General features: G+C 38.8%; 2 protein-coding genes across 2 annotated transcripts in view; both read left to right on the top strand.

The window, feature by feature from the left end:
• The window catches only part of coro1b (coronin, actin binding protein, 1B), a 10,531-nt gene extending 5,294 nt beyond the window's left edge, over positions 1-5,237 (top strand). The window contains exons 6-12 of the mRNA XM_050067313.1: positions 685-866; positions 1,003-1,122; positions 1,967-2,071; positions 2,174-2,319; positions 2,516-2,573; positions 2,726-3,070; positions 3,161-5,237. Of these exons, the coding sequence (XP_049923270.1) occupies positions 685-866; positions 1,003-1,122; positions 1,967-2,071; positions 2,174-2,319; positions 2,516-2,573; positions 2,726-3,070; positions 3,161-3,283 (1,079 nt within the window). The 3' untranslated portion in view covers positions 3,284-5,237. The remainder of the gene's footprint in view (positions 1-684; positions 867-1,002; positions 1,123-1,966; positions 2,072-2,173; positions 2,320-2,515; positions 2,574-2,725; positions 3,071-3,160) is intronic.
• A 2,870-nt stretch (positions 5,238-8,107) lies between these two features.
• si:ch211-119e14.1 (neurofilament light polypeptide) lies at positions 8,108-14,462 on the top strand. Its single transcript, XM_050067321.1, has 4 exons — positions 8,108-8,291; positions 8,737-8,848; positions 9,093-9,236; positions 13,500-14,462. Exon 4 carries the CDS (start codon positions 13,502-13,504, stop codon positions 14,093-14,095), a length of 594 nt encoding a protein of 197 aa, XP_049923278.1. The 5' UTR covers positions 8,108-8,291; positions 8,737-8,848; positions 9,093-9,236; positions 13,500-13,501; the 3' UTR covers positions 14,096-14,462.
• Positions 14,463-15,762: the final 1,300 nt, after the last annotated feature.

The raw sequence follows: 15,762 nt of genomic DNA on the forward strand, positions 1-15,762 counted from the left end.
TGTGTGTGTGTATATATATATATATATATATATATGTGTGTATATATGTATATGTATATATACCCGGAATACCGGGAATACCCGGATTTACAAATACCCGGAAGTATTTGTAAACAACAAGGCGATTCCCTCTATAACAAGCAGCATTCACAGACAAAGCACTTGTCTTTATCTGGACACATTTTCCCCACAAATACAACATGCTAACATTATTAGCACAAGCCGATGGCATTTTGCATTGTATAAATTAGCCTAGCAGCTAGTGATCTTTTCCTCTTCTCTCTTTGAGAGAACTGACTCATCCTTACAGTAAAGTAATCCTACTTTCTCCCAGATCTCTGTACTCAGGCTTCAAATTGTGTCTCCATATCTGTAAAGGTTTATCCCTCTGTCTCATCTGTCTGCTGCCTCTTTCACCAGTCAGACACACCACTCTGATCTTCAGAAACCCACACTGGCTTCCTGTTGTTTTCAGAACTGTACTCATGTACATCTTGCATCTCAATTTCAGATCCTCCTCTTGGCATGCAAAGCTCTTAGTGGCATCGCTCAGTAGATATGAGACATGCTCCTTCTTTATAAACTCAGCTGATCGCAATGCACAATGCACCAGATCACTTTTATGTACATGCATTTAGCAGTTATGCACTTTAAGAATTGATTGATGTGCTGTACTCCCTCCAGGCTGCGATAATTTGATCTGTGTGTGGAACGTGGGCACGGGGGAGCTTGTGTACCAGCTGAGTGATGCCCATCCAGATGTGATCTACAGTGTCAGCTGGAACAAGGACGGCAGCGCTGTCTGTACTGTGTGCAAGGACAAGGCTCTGCGTGTCATCGACCCACGACGGGGCGCCGTGCTGAAGGTGATTTCACATTTCTTCAGATGCACACCAAAGAAGTTATACTACACTACATCGTGCATGCACACATCCTGCCAGTGGCTCGTTTGCTGTGTTGCTCCCACATGAGTCCTTCATCAGTCTCTTATTGTTCTCCTAGGTGAAAGAGAAGGTCCATGATGGCACCAGGCCAATGAGAGCTGTGTTCCTCTCAGATGGGAAGATCCTGACCACAGGCTTCAGCCGTATGAGTGAGAGACAGATGGCATTATGGGATACGGTAAGTCTTACCAGTTACCTTCATATTTAATGATTCTGCAGTGTACTGTTGATGTTCAGTGCCAACATTCAGTGTCAGTCTAGGAAGTAGTGCACAATACCCACATCACTTACATTGGAAGGACTTTATGAAGGAATCTAGCATGAAGAAGACATATTTTTACAGCAGACAAAAAGTGTTTCAGTGCTCATACGGGCACCTGATAAAACTTGTCTAACCTGTCTAACCCTCAGCAATCCATAACCATTGGTGTTGTGGGAAAGCTATTCAATATAAAGGTATTTGAATGCCATTGTGTGTGATAATAGTGACTGTATGTATGAATGTATGATTCATCCATGGCCATGGTTAGGTATTTTCGGAGGCCTCGGAGTCCTTCGCTGTCTGTGTGCAGGCATGTGACGAGGCTCCAAGGTCTCTGAAGGTTAAGATTCTGTAAGATCAACACCTTGTAGATGTTTAGACTCCAGTGTGAGACAGATCTGTATAATGAGTGATTATGGTATGGTTGGTATGGCTGTGTCTACACATACATGCTCTGCCAAGATCTTCAGATTCAGACCGGCCTCTTTGCCAGCAGTTGGAGTCTCTCCTCTCTCTAACTACTTTAAAATATCTTTGATTCAGAGTGAGAGGAGGTCCTGTAACTTGGTGCAGTTTGGAGAAAAGGGAAAAGTTTTTTAGTGTCAGCGTTAGCAATTGATTTTCCATTACACAAAAGTTGCAAAAATGTTTGCACACTGTCAGTCATAGTTCTTGTGGTGGGTTGAATGTACATACTCTATGCAAGCAATTACACTGCAATTACAAGTAGCATTAAATCAATGTTTCTTTCTTTTTACAGAAGGATCTCTCCGAGCCAATGGCAGTGCAGGAGATGGATACAAGTAATGGGGTTCTTCTACCCTTTTATGACCCTGACACGAACATGGTCTACCTGTGTGGAAAGGTATTAACTCAACATTGTGCAGAGAACAAAGATTTACTCAAGTGGTAAATTTGTGTCAATTCACATTTTTGGTTCAGTCGTTTAAATTAGATTATCTTTCAGGGGGACTGCACCATCCGGTATTTCGAAGTCACAGATGAATCCCCCTATGTTCACTTCCTCAGCTTATACAGCAGCAAGGAGCCTCAGAGAGGTGCAGGCTTTCTTAGTAAAAGAGGTGTCGATGTCAACAAGTGTGAAATTGCCAGGTAAATATGTTTGGTCATGTTTTCCTTTTATATTGATCTTGTTAAATGTTGCCCATGTAGCCAAAGCCTCATATAGCATTTGGAGACATGTTTTCGGTGTTGGTCTTTTCATGGGGTTTGGTTGCATTTTTAAAAACGTAAAATGCAGCAGCCTTATCCTTTTACGAGATTATACAAATTTCCTGGTCTTCTCTAGATTCTACAAACTGCATGAAAGGAAGGTGGAGCCCATTTCTATGACTGTACCACGAAAGGTAAGCTCTGCACAGTCTTTAAAACAAATCAGGCAATATTAAAATAAACAGTTTGTATTACTTATTATTTTCTATAAGGAATTAAAAGCCTGCATGCCCAGGAAGTCTATACATAACGGTAATTAAATTCTGTCTCCATCTTGCCTCCACAGTCAGATCTGTTTCAGGGAGACCTTTACCCAGACACAGCCGGTTTGGAGCCGGCGCTCCTGGCTGATGAATGGATCGCTGGGCAGGATGCACCGCCCCTGTTGGTCTCTCTGAGCGGTGGGTACTCAGCTCCTCCATCCAAGCACAGAGACACCCTCAGAAGCAAACCCAAGCTCGTCTCACAGGACTCTGGGACTGGGGCCGCCCAGCCTTCAGCAGGAAATGCAGCAGCTCCCACACCTACATCTACATCTAGCTCTGCCGCCAAGGAGACAGAAGAAGACGTGCCACAGCCACGAGTAGCCACAAGGGAGACAGATGGAAATGCTGAGAGGCCGAAGAAAGAGGTGAGTCGACAGAATGAGACACGTTGACCTTACTAATGTTTTTAAATGCTCAAAGTTCTGACTTGTTCCTTTTCTCCTCCCTTCTTTCAGGAGGATCTGTTGAACGAGTTGTTAGCAGAAATGAAGGCGTTGCGTGCAGTCGTCCTCGCTCAGAGCCAGAGGATCGAGTTGCTGGAGAGGCAGCTGGCTCGGATTGAGGATGGGGATGTATGAGGAGGGCGGAAGAACCACTACATTCAGAGGGCTTTCTTACTAAATCCATAGACCATAGCCTTACTAGAATCAACAGTACCTTAAGCTGTGTGAGTGGAAGAATGTAGTGTAGGGTTGCAACTAACTGTGAATCACAGTGGCTTACCACCAGGTCAACTATTGTGATGAAAGCAAGACCACAATTTGTTTCCATGATTGTTTTCCAGACTGTGGCTGAGAACGGGGTGTCATCTGCATAGAGTTAAGTCTGACAGTGAGATAATGTTTTGTTTTTCATATGAAGGAGTATTGTAGCAGCTTTTTGGTGGTGCATATCGTGCAGCTTTGAGCTTTGCAAAATCCTTACGCTAATTTTGAAGGGCTTTGAAGGCATTACAGTGGCACCATTGCCTCAAGTTACTGCACAAAGTAGTGATAAAAAGCATTATATTAAAAGCTAATGAAGGTTGACATACTATAGCAAAGCGATTAAGTACCTCCAATATGATTTTCTTTTTCCAAAGCACTCACAAATGTAACCATTAGGGCTATTTAATCAGGTAGTTAAAGCTGCTAAACTGTGATGTCATATCAAACCCCCAATTGTTAACTCATTGTGTGACTTGTGCTTTGTTTTACTACTTCATTATATGTAAGGTTAACGGTAGGAGAATCTTCCGGTACACAAATCCTGACCTTGACAGTGAGAATTATGGGACTGATAGCTGGTGGGAGTGTAGTTGAATATTTATGTGTATCGTAATTCTGTGTAGTCTTTGCAGGTAACACTTGTGATTTTGTACCTCGTGTTATGAGGAAAGAGCTGCGGCAGTGTGAGGTTTTCTGTAACATCACAAGGCAAGATATTTGGTCCACATTAGGATATAAACACAGAAACGCTTCCCTCTTTCCTTCTTTTGACATGTGTGGAAAGGCTGCAGTATCTGGTGCCCTCTGAAGAACCAGGATTTTGAGTTTAGTTGTTGCTTCTGGATATATGGTCGAAGTTGTGCTATATAGTAGCATACAGACATAACCCAACACTAGTTAGAGTGCAGTCATACTAAAACACACTAGATTTATCCAGAACAGCAGTTCAGAAAATCATTTGCAGCCAGAAGAAAGAAAGTTGCAGTGAAATGAGAAATATTTTCTACAGTTTTCATTTATATTGGTGTTAAAGAAACACTTAACCCACAAAATGATCATTTGTATATAAATACTCGAAAACATTTTGCTAGCTTGCCTCAACGGTGAACGAAGAATCCAAAAACAGAAAATTCTTGATGAATTGGACTGAAGTTGGAGTTGAACAACAACTGCAAGACTATATAATAACATCTGTTTACGAATTCTTAACGCAACTCCTGCAGCATAATCCTAAGTCTCATTTATAAGAAGATAGGATACAAAGCAAATCAAAGTTGGAGGAGCGCGGATATAAAGAGTGCAAAATTTAAAAAGACAAACAAAACAGGAGATGCAAAATTTTAAAACTAGGTACCACTAAGGTGGAAATAAGGTGCAATCCGATAAATAAAATGCCAGTTGTTAAAAGCTGCCCCCTTTTACTCCAATTCATCGAGAATTTTCTGTTTTTGGATTCTTCGTTTACCCTGGAGATTTGCGAGAAAGTTTTTTTATCACAAATCCAAGGCAACACTTGGTGAGTAATTACTATACACATGGTCCTTTTGAGGGCGAAGTATTCCTCTAAAAGGTGGAAAGATCTTTTAGATTGTTTTTTTATTTTAGTTTTGTGTTTCTTGCAATTACATTTAGAGGCATTTTTCTGTTACTCTGTCTGTCGATGATCGTGTAACAATGGTACATTCCACATGAAACTTATCCCTTTATTACTTTATTGATTTATATTCCTTTATGCACTGACCTTTTAACACTAACTGTAAAACCAGTAGCAGTTTAAATGAGACTCCAGTGTGAAACTCAATAAACATTCATTCCTTCCTTTGTATTTATGCTGTGGCTTTTTATTTACACTAAAGAAATGTTGTGATTGTGATCATACATTTGTGGATATGTGATAATTACTTGGCCAAGTAATGTTTGGATAGCATACATATGTGTGAGTGTGTTGTGCCAAGCAACTGCTGCCTACAATAAATAGACATATGCACACACACAAAACACATTGCCTCCGTATAAAGGACGCAACACCTTGAAGATTTCTCACATTTTATGTTGGCTTTCTTTGGCATTTGTCATCTGAACTTCTCATACTCTATAAATATCCTTAAGGTGTCTCATAAACTGAATCAGGGTTCACAAGTGGCCAATTAAATTGACTGGAACAAATGACGAGGTCCCACAGATGACGGCAGATGCCAGGTTAGAAACTACAATTAAGTGATGCTGTCTGTAGCTTTTAGGGAGAAACCATTTAAGAAGTATTGGAGATTGAAAGTAGTACAGCAGTCTCCATGATTAGTTGGGACTCTCGTCTTTAGTAGGTCATCTAAACAAACTGAGCAACCAACCAAGAAGGGCACCATGACATAACAACAGACCTGGCCTGCGTGAAAGACTGACAGCAGGGAACCAGTTCAGGTCAACTATAGTATGCCATGAATAGCTGTGGTCTGACAAAACAAAAACTAAACTTGGCAGACTGCAAAGTGTTACATCGAGGCACACGAGTCACCACAAGGCAGTAAAGTGGCTGGTGGTGACTCGTGAATAATGGTGTAGTTTAGATAAACAAGATAACAGGATATTACACAGCTTCAGTGGAATCCTCGAACTCAGTCCAGCTAAAACCCTGTTGCATGTGACCTAATGACAGGTGTTCCAGCTGCTAAATGACCAAACAGCCATTTTGTTTGGCCCCGTTTCCACTGAGCAGTATAGTACGGTGAGGTTCAGTTCGGTACTTTGTTTCCACTGTGAAAAGTTGTGGATGGTACCAATGGAACCGTTCCATACTGTCCCCATTTTTGGTCCCCCCTCTGTTGGGGTACCTAGCACACAGATCTGATACTAAAAGGTGGAGCTGTGAACACTGCAGTCACTCTGCTCAAGGCTGAGCTGTGGCTGGTTTCATGTAACCATTGTTCATACCATGGAGAGTTTTAGTAGACTGTAAATATAAAATAAAGGATGTTTTGCTTAACCTAATTCACTGGGCCGACTGCCGGCAACTTTTAAGGTGGAACGTTAACTTGTCATGTTACTCAATGCATGAGATGATGACGTGAATCAATCAGCACACCTTAGCTTTCACTGTGACAACTTTGACTATTACTTTAGTTTATATATGACACACTGTTAGTAATGAGTGGATCTTCAAGTCTTTATATATATTAATTTCGACCGGGTTATTTTAAGGCATATATTCTAATCCTCACCAACACTAAATCCCCGAGCTTGCCTGAGAAGGACTAAATGCACAAACCGCTGCTTTTAACATCCCATTGTGAGAGACTCTCACTGCAGCCAGTCTTATTTTGTTCTGAAAATGTTGGTGTGCAGCCCCGTTCTGTGGACGATAAACAAGGTGCAGACAAATAAAGGAGGAAATACAATGAGTGCTGGACGGAGCAGTGAGTGACAACTCGCCCACATAAAGAGTACTGTTTGTGGTGGAAATGCTAGGGTCTAGGTACCAGGTCCGAAGGGTTACTTTGGTTCCAAAGGTACCATACTGGAAGTGTTTGGTGGAAATGGGGCTTTAGTTTCCCATTTCCAGAACCAGGGCTGTGTAAAAACACCTGAAGAATCCTGTACTATTGTAATGAAACTTCCTTAACAAAATCTGTCCCCAGAAAGACAGACATATAAACACCTGGCAAAGAACTCCCCGCTATACTTGGTTTTTCCAGGACCACATTTTGCCATGATGACACACACACACTCACAAGGTGAAAAGAATACCAGCCCCACTGTCACAGCTGGTGACAAACCATCCATTGAAAAGATACAAAACAAGTGTAAGGCATAAGGTGGGGAAAAAAAACAAGAAAAGAAGTGCACCCTCACTAACCTTTATTTTTCACATCTTATAATTCGAAACAAAATAGAGATGATTTCTGACATCTTATCTGGTCTTGAATTGTGAAATATTTGATAGCAAGTTCACACTCTGTCTGTTAACTTAGATTTTCTCATGATTGCACACCAGACACTCATGTTCATGTTCTCAACTGAGTGATACAGTGTGACTGTACAGATTTAGCACAGCGGCCTTTGTAGCGAGGAGGGGCTGTGGCTGCCTGGCCATCGAAGCGAAAACAGGATGTGGCCGACTTGTTTCACCTTAAGAAGCTACGAGCAGCATTTGAACTTGATGTGTTCTTCATACAGGCTCAAATCTACAGTGTGTAATAATAATAAAACCTTAATATTTTTTTGCATAAATCTGTATCGTGGTTTAGTTCTTGGGCTGTGGTGGGCTCATGTAGCACTTTTAGACTCCTCTTTTTCAGTGTAATGTACATAACTGTGCAAGTACATAAGATTTTTCACGCTACCTTGTGTAGTTGTTATCAACAGCCACTGGCATATGCTTGAAGGCTGAAATGTGTCACAGGAAATAAATATACTGTGTCATGTACATTTCCTGTCAGTGAATTATAGTCAGTACAGTGCATAAAGGTTCTTAAATACACTTGAATATTTTAGCCTGCGCCTTTGTTGCAAATTAAAAGTGACACAAGTCAGTTTGCAAGGGAATATTCAAATTTGTATGTCTTCCTCTTTCCATAAATAATTGCGCATTTTCTTATCTGTGCTTTCCACCACACCCTGCTTCATTTTGACTTGAATCTGTGTTCTTCCCCCCCTTCAGCCTCCACCTACCTCAAAGGGCTGCAGCGAGCTATCTTCACCACATGTCATCACCCCCTCTCTCTCGTTTTCTCTCAGTCTCCTCCACACACACACACACACACACACACACACACACACGCCCATGCTGTCACACGGTTCAACAGCACCCTAAGTTACACAAGTTAGTCTCTTACCAGGCTTCGTGTTTTGGCACCACAAACTTTATCTTCTGCTCGCAACTTGGGTAAGTCTTGTACAGTTTATTTCCTTCCCCCTTTTTTTTGTATTTTGAGCGGCATCTTAACTCGACTATTCCTAATTAATCATAATATAAATGCCTCATATTTTGTCTGCTCTTCTGTATTTAATTACAGCTCTACATGTACAGAGGCCTATTGAGTTTAGATGCTTGAGTCTTTTACCTAATGGACTTCATGATTTAAATAGTTGTATAATTACAGTATTGCAGGCATTAATTTACCACCTAGGTCAGTTATCCTCGTGCATTTCAGCCCTTATTGCATATTAAGTGCACTTATTTTTGCATCTGTACATATATATATTTTTTATTTATTTAACATTATGTTGTGACTTTTAACGTCTGATCTCTAGAAGTCTGATTAACCATGACTAAAAAAGTTTCCTCCCATGGCTGGCTGACTGATGCTGTTCAATTATCATTTTGACAGGAAACCAGCAACTCTGCGAGCGGTCTGCTAGCTTCCTGTCACCACAAACAACACGAACAGTTTATAGTCGAACAAGATCAAGGCATTACAGACTTCCTGTTACATCTCCAGTGTACGTCTTATTTATTGCTCCTATGGATCTTTGGTTAAGTTTTAGCCAGTGTGGATGGTTCTTCATGTAATTGTGTCAGGATTAGATATCAGTACTGAAAAAGTATTTCATGTTAAGATTCAGTAGCTTCTAAAATATAATTTCACCTTAGTGTGGATTTTTTAAAGCAAAATTGAACTGAATGGATAATCCTTTGAAAGCACTATGCAATGTTACTTAATTTTCTAATTTTCTTTCTTTCTAGATCCTGAATATAAATCTACCAATGGATCTCCTTCTGATGAAAACTTCATAACTGCTTTCAAGTACACGGACTGCAGAATTGTGCCTGCAACTGTAACACCAAGCCAGTGGGATTTTTCTACTCAACAGGACATTTTCTAAGGAGGTAAAGCGCATTTCTAAATCTAATCTGCCTCAGTTTTGTGGGATTTACAGCTGGGTAAATATCAGAGGATTTCTGGTGCTCTTGGAAAGGAATAGCAGTGGATTGTGACCTGGTTCAAACAGCCCATGAAACCTCCAGTGAGATAGCTCCAAGAAATATTTGTATGTGCTGACATCATCTAATCATCCTTGCACATAAGGCATTGTTTTATGCGACAAACCCGAAGTGCGGCCTGAAACAAATCATGTAAACATTTTATTCAAATCAAAAGAGCTAAGATAATTTATTAAAACCCTTTAACATTCTGCTCAACTGTTTGGTAGAGCACATCTTTAGTTACTATCTTAATAAAAATGGGCTAAACTTACTTCAGCCTGATTAAGTTATCTCTATCATTCGGTTTAGATATGTTATGCAAAAAAAGTCCACTAGATGTCACTGTATCTTTAAATAGTGGTCCTCTTCAGATCAAATCCTACAGGAAGCTAGTAACAAAAAACTCACTCCAAACATAAAGGCTCCGTGTGGCGGGATTTTCAAACGTAGGCATATTTGTTCGACATTTTGTAGTTTCAGGGGCCTCACTGAACAGATTTATGTAACTTTATACAAAAATAAAAGTCTTGTAAGGGTCAAATATCTTTTTGAAACATGCTCTACCAAATGGTTGATTTGTCCTTTTATGGTAAAGCTGGTGAAGCTAAGCTAATGTAATATAAATTGGCTATTTGCTACAAAATAAAAACAATTCTGATCAATAAAAACAATTCTGATCTAAAGTAGCCAAAGCAGCTTTTGGGTTTGAATTCATCTTGGGAACAGTCTATGTGCCACATGAAGGATCTTTTTTTTTCAACAAGGACTATTTTGGAAATGTCTCCCAAGATATTTCATTTATGAACAGTAAATACAGCTTACCAATAGTGATGCTGGGTGATTTCAATTCAAGAACTGGTATTCTGAGTGACTCTTTAAATGTTGGTGACGTAGGAACGAATATTAGAAATGGGCTGTCTCTTGATGGCGAAATGCTTTTAAATAGTGAAATAAATGATTTTTCTTTGATGGATCTACAGAGGGTCAGTGAAGATCTAATGACTAATAATAATGGTCACAGTCTAATTGAATTATGTCAAAGTTCAGAGTTGAAGATTGTAAATGGAAGATTTGGGTCTGATAAAGGCATTGGGCGCTACACCTGTTTTAATTATAATGGAAACAGTGTTATTGACTATGCCATAGTGTCAGCTTGTTTGTTAGCACAGATTATTTATTTTTGTGTTGAACCTTTGGATAAATACTGGTCAGATGTCCACTGCCCTATTAGTTTAACTATAAGAGCCAATAACCTTGGTACTCATAAGTGTGAAACTCTTACAGATACTGCTTATTATGATCCTGAAAAAGATTATAGACACATGACCCATTTAATATTTAAACACCGATGGAAACCTGAGTTAAAAGCCACATACCAAGAAACCTTTAATTTAGAGGTTATAAAAACGTATGATTCAATGATTGACGCGATTAATATTTCCAATACAAATCTGGTTGAAATAAATAACATTAGTAAAGGTATATGTGACATTATGGTAGATCCTGCTAAAAGTTTGGGTTTATGTAAGGCATATGGTCAGGATCTGTACAAATTTGGTAGAACGTCAAAAAAACTACAGAAGAGAAAACCCTGGTTTAATGCTGAATGTATTGAGGCTCGTAGAAAATATTTTAAATCCATGAACATATTTAAATTTAACCGCTCTGTCCAATCTAAAGTTGAAATAAAATGTATAGCTAGAAAGTATAAATCTAATGTTGAACATTATAGTTAAATTCTTTAATTTGGTACTGATAACAGGTATAGTCCCCACTGACTGGTGTTTAGGAGTGATAAAACCACTATACAAAAACAAGGGACCAGTAGATGATCCTGAAAATTACAGAGATATTACTTTACTTAGTTGTATTGGTAAGCTTTTTACGGACTAACAGACTAACTGCTTATATAGAGTCTGAAAGAATTCTTGGAGAAGAGCAGGCAGGGTTTAGGAAAGGCTTTTCAACCCTTGACCATATTTTTGTTCTTCACTCACTGGTTGAATGAATCATTATGGCTTAAATTAGTTGCACTTGGTATAAATGAAAGGGTATTAAATGTGATACATAATATTTATGAGAATGCTAAATCTTGTGTTAGAGCTGGTTATGATTTATCTGAACAATTTGTATGTAATGTAGGAGTATGTCAGGGGGATAATTTATCACCACTATTGTTTACACTATATTTAAATGACTTTGAAAAATATGTGGGTCAATGGTACAACGGACTTCAACTTTTCTCAACTGAATGCCACAATGTGATGAATGGTGAAATAGGGATATATCTGAAATTATATGTCCTGCTTTATGCGGATGATACGATTGTACTGGTAGAGACTCCTTCAGAATTACAGGCCGCATTAAATGCAGTTGCTTCCTATTGTAAAAACTGGTATTTAACTGTTAACACAGACAAAACAAAGGTTGTTATTTTCTCTAGGGGGAAATTACGGATACTCCCAGAATTTAAGTTTGGTTCAGATAAATTAGAAGTTACTTTTGAGTATGACTATCTTGGAACGTTATTTAATTTTAATGGACGATTTGATAAAGCAATAGCTAAGCAAGTTAAACTAGCTAAAAGAGCTTTATTCTCCTTGGAAAACAGAGTTACTAGATTACAGTTACCTGTTGATATACAATGTGAGTTATTTGACCAGCTTATAGTGCCTATTCTTTTATATGGAAGTGAAGTCTGGGGATTTCATAAACTTGACCAAATTGAAATGCTTCACAGATCTTTTTTGAAACGTTTACTTAATGTTAATAAACGCACAGCAAATTGTATTATTTATGGAGAGTTTGGTCGAAATAGTCTAGATTTAAAGGTAAACATGAGAATGATTAACTTTTGGGTACATTTAATTAGTCATGATACAACAAAAATCTCTTTGTGTTTATTGTTTTCAAGATTTTGTATGATGACAATATTGAATATATTAAGTGTAAATGGATTTCCAAAGTTAAAAATATTCTTGATGATTGTGGTTTATGAGCGCAGGTATGATCGTGAAAATGTCCCTCGGCAATGTACTCTTTGTTTGAATGGCAATCGAGGAGACAAATATCATTATGTACTTGTGTGTTCCTTTTTTAACAAAGAGAGAAGAGAGCTGGTCGGACAGTTCTATAGAGTAAATCCAAATATTTATAAGTTTCAAAAGTTAATGTCATCTCGAAAAGTAAAGGTCTTGTCAAATTTTTTGAAACTTTTAAAGAAAATCCTGAATAGTTTCTCTTTATTTGCTTTGACTTGTACGTATGTACACTAATTCTGTAGTATTCTGAAGTAAAAATCCAGCGCTTCTTTCTTAGTGTGGACATTTAAGGGTTAAAGGAGCTTAATGTACGATTCTAAACATTAATAAAGCAGCAAATCACTATTTGTTATGTAAGATATGGTGGGGTAATGGCGTCTTGAGCAAAAAATGAAGTCACGCTACCTCTCTTTGTGTTTTAATCCAAGCTGTTGTGTTGGTTTTGAGGGTAGACAGTCTGGCCACATGTGAATGTTAGCACATGTGAGTCACTATGAGTGTATCCCACAGGCTAGCTAATCGCTGCCACTGCTCTCTACTGCGCTCACACAGCGGTTAGCGCTGGTATCGGGGCAACGTCGGAAGCATAGGTCAACAATGTTAGCACTGTCAGCACTGTCTATGGGGTCAGCACCATTAACTGCTAGCTGCCGGCTCAGCTACCTCAGTGATGAGAACCGTGTGCAGACAACCCTGCCTCAGACTCTGAATCATAGATATGCTTTGAATGTCTCATAAGACCTCGCCTGTACAGTAAATATAAAGCTACAGCCAGCAGCCAGCTAGCTTAGCTTAGCATAAAGACTGGAAACGGAGGAGGGAACGTTAATTTGCTGCTTTACCAGGGATTTTGAGCTAGAATATTTCCTTTAGCCTGGGGCCTTCGGACAGAGCTAAGTTAGCTGCTTCTCCCTGTTTCCAGTGTTTATGTTAAGCTAAGCTAACCAGCGTCTTCAGCTACATATTGACCACACAGACATGAGAGTACCATGAGCAACAGGAAAGCAAATAATATTTCCCAAAATATCAAACTACATCTTCAAGAGGCAATAAATACAAAAACATATCAAAGTGAATAAACCCCAGGGTGTGAGCATGCTAACCCCTTTCTCTCTTTTCTCTTCAGGCATGAGTGACTCTAAGACATCCAATAGGACTGTGCTGATCCTGGCTTTCGCCCTAATAGGCTTACTTTTATTGCTGATCTTCTTGTACAAGAAGTTGAACAGGGATACAAATGGAGAATATACCGTCAAGCGCATGGTGTATAAGGAGGGAGGGGTCAGGGACCGGGTGAGAGGTGCAGCGTTAGCTCTGGAGTCACATCTCGGAGTCCAGCTGTGGCCTCAAAGCGACTCTGAGGAGGATGGAGAAGAAATGCAGGAAATCAGAGATGAGGAGGGACAGGTGGAGGAAGGTGGTAGCCAGGGGAGTGACAGCGAGGGAGAGGACCAGGAGGAGGATAGTGCGAAGGAAAAAGAAGGTGACGCTTTAGGTGATAACTCAAGTGTGCAGAGTTCGGAGGCAGGGGAGCAAGCCAGGCTAACGGATCAGGCGGACGCAAAGGAAGAGAAAGAGGAGAAAGTGGGTGACGGGGAAGGTAAAGGTGAAGCAAGTGGGGGGCCTGGATTGTTGATAGATCTAAAGCAGTTCTCTGGAAGTGCCATCTGGTCTGAGGAAGAGGGATGTGTGGGCAAGGACGGTGATATGACTGTGCTGTGAGAACAACATTAGAAAGATCATGAAATAAAAGGGAATCTCAGGAAATAGTCTGAGGTCCCGAGTCCAAGTCCCCTAATTAGCTGTTAAAATAAATTTTCTGTACATTTTACTTCCCAACATGAAAGTCTAAAGGCTGTTCCACACAGCTAGGAAAGAAACTATTCGTGTTAGTCTAACAGTGGTCTAAAAATACCGGAATCACCCTATAAAACACCCACCATGTGTTAGTTTTACTTGCAGAACGTAGACTCCCCCAGGTTGCTAAAACCCCATAAATTCCTCCTTAAACACACTGAGGACATTGTCTTCAATGGTAGCTACAGCTCTGGTCTTACTTCCACTTCCTGTTATGGCATCAGGATAAAAAGGTGATTGATGAATGAAGCTGTTATACATAAACAGGAATACACTGGAATTTGAATGTTTGTTTAGGAATTTACTTTTTATATCGTAAATCTGCTCAGCTAAGAAATCAAACTGTATTATTGTGTCCGCCTATTGCATGCTGTGTATTGTGGACTTTTACACACTGTATGTGTTATTGCTTTAAATGTTTTTTCTAATTAAAAAAAATTTCAACAAAAACAAAAATATATTTCACTGTGTTCATATTGTTCTTGATCAAGCTGAAACAATTAGTCAGTTAATTGACTGAGCAATCCTCATTAAATTTAAATCATTTTATTAAAGCAAACAAGACAGAATTTAAATGTTAACTAGTGTCATAGTTACAAACTGAATATTTTGGGGGTTTTAGAGTGAGTTTTAATGACGAACTGACAAGGGCAGAATATCAACAATGTAAAGTTAGTCACAGCGAGAGTTATATTATCATAGGTGGGAGTCAAACTTTCCATCAAGTGACATTTCATACTTTATGTATGTTGTTACACTGTGGCTTAATGTGTAGATTAGTATGTTGAATGTTGAATTAGTATGTTGAATGTACTGTATACAAAACTATAACATTAAGATCTATACATATTTGCTGTTAAATAATATAATGACGCTACTATGAAAAAAAACTACAGTAAAGTTACTACAGACTCACAACTACTGACATCACGGACGGAACGGGTCCACCCTTTTCTGCAAAACGTCATTCAAATCAACAAGCGCCGACCACAAAGTGACACAAAAAGACCACAAAGAGATGCAAAGGAACTGCAGAGAGACACAAAATTACTCCATCAAGATACAGAATTACCTCTAAGAAATACAAAATTACCTTAATAAGACACAAAATTATTCCGATATTAAACAAAATTACCTCATCAAGGCAATAAATTACTTTTAAAAAAAAACAAAACACTCTGCTCTAATAAGACACAAAATTATGTCCCAAAATTACTCCAATAAGTCACAAAATTACCTCAAAGAAATACAAAATTACTTCAATAAGACAGAAATTTACTTCAATAACACACAAAATTACTTCAATAACACACAAATTTACTTCAATAACACACAAAATTACCTCAAAGAAATACAAAATTCAATAACACACAAAATTACCTCAAAGAAATACAAAATTACTTCAATAACACACAAAATTACTTCAAAGAAATACAAAATTACTTCAATAACACACAAAATTACTTCAATAACGCACAAAATTACCTCAAAGAAACACAAAATTACTTCAATAACACACAAAATTACTTCGA

This window comes from Epinephelus moara, chromosome 17 (assembly GCF_006386435.1).
Source record: "Epinephelus moara isolate mb chromosome 17, YSFRI_EMoa_1.0, whole genome shotgun sequence".
Classification (NCBI taxonomy): domain Eukaryota; kingdom Metazoa; phylum Chordata; class Actinopteri; order Perciformes; family Serranidae; genus Epinephelus; species Epinephelus moara.

What these genes read in the sequence shown, in the direction of transcription:
- si:ch211-119e14.1 (XM_050067321.1), top strand. Translation starts at nt 13,502, where the DNA reads ATGAGTGACTCTAAGACATCCAATAGGACTGTGCTGATCCTGGCTTTC.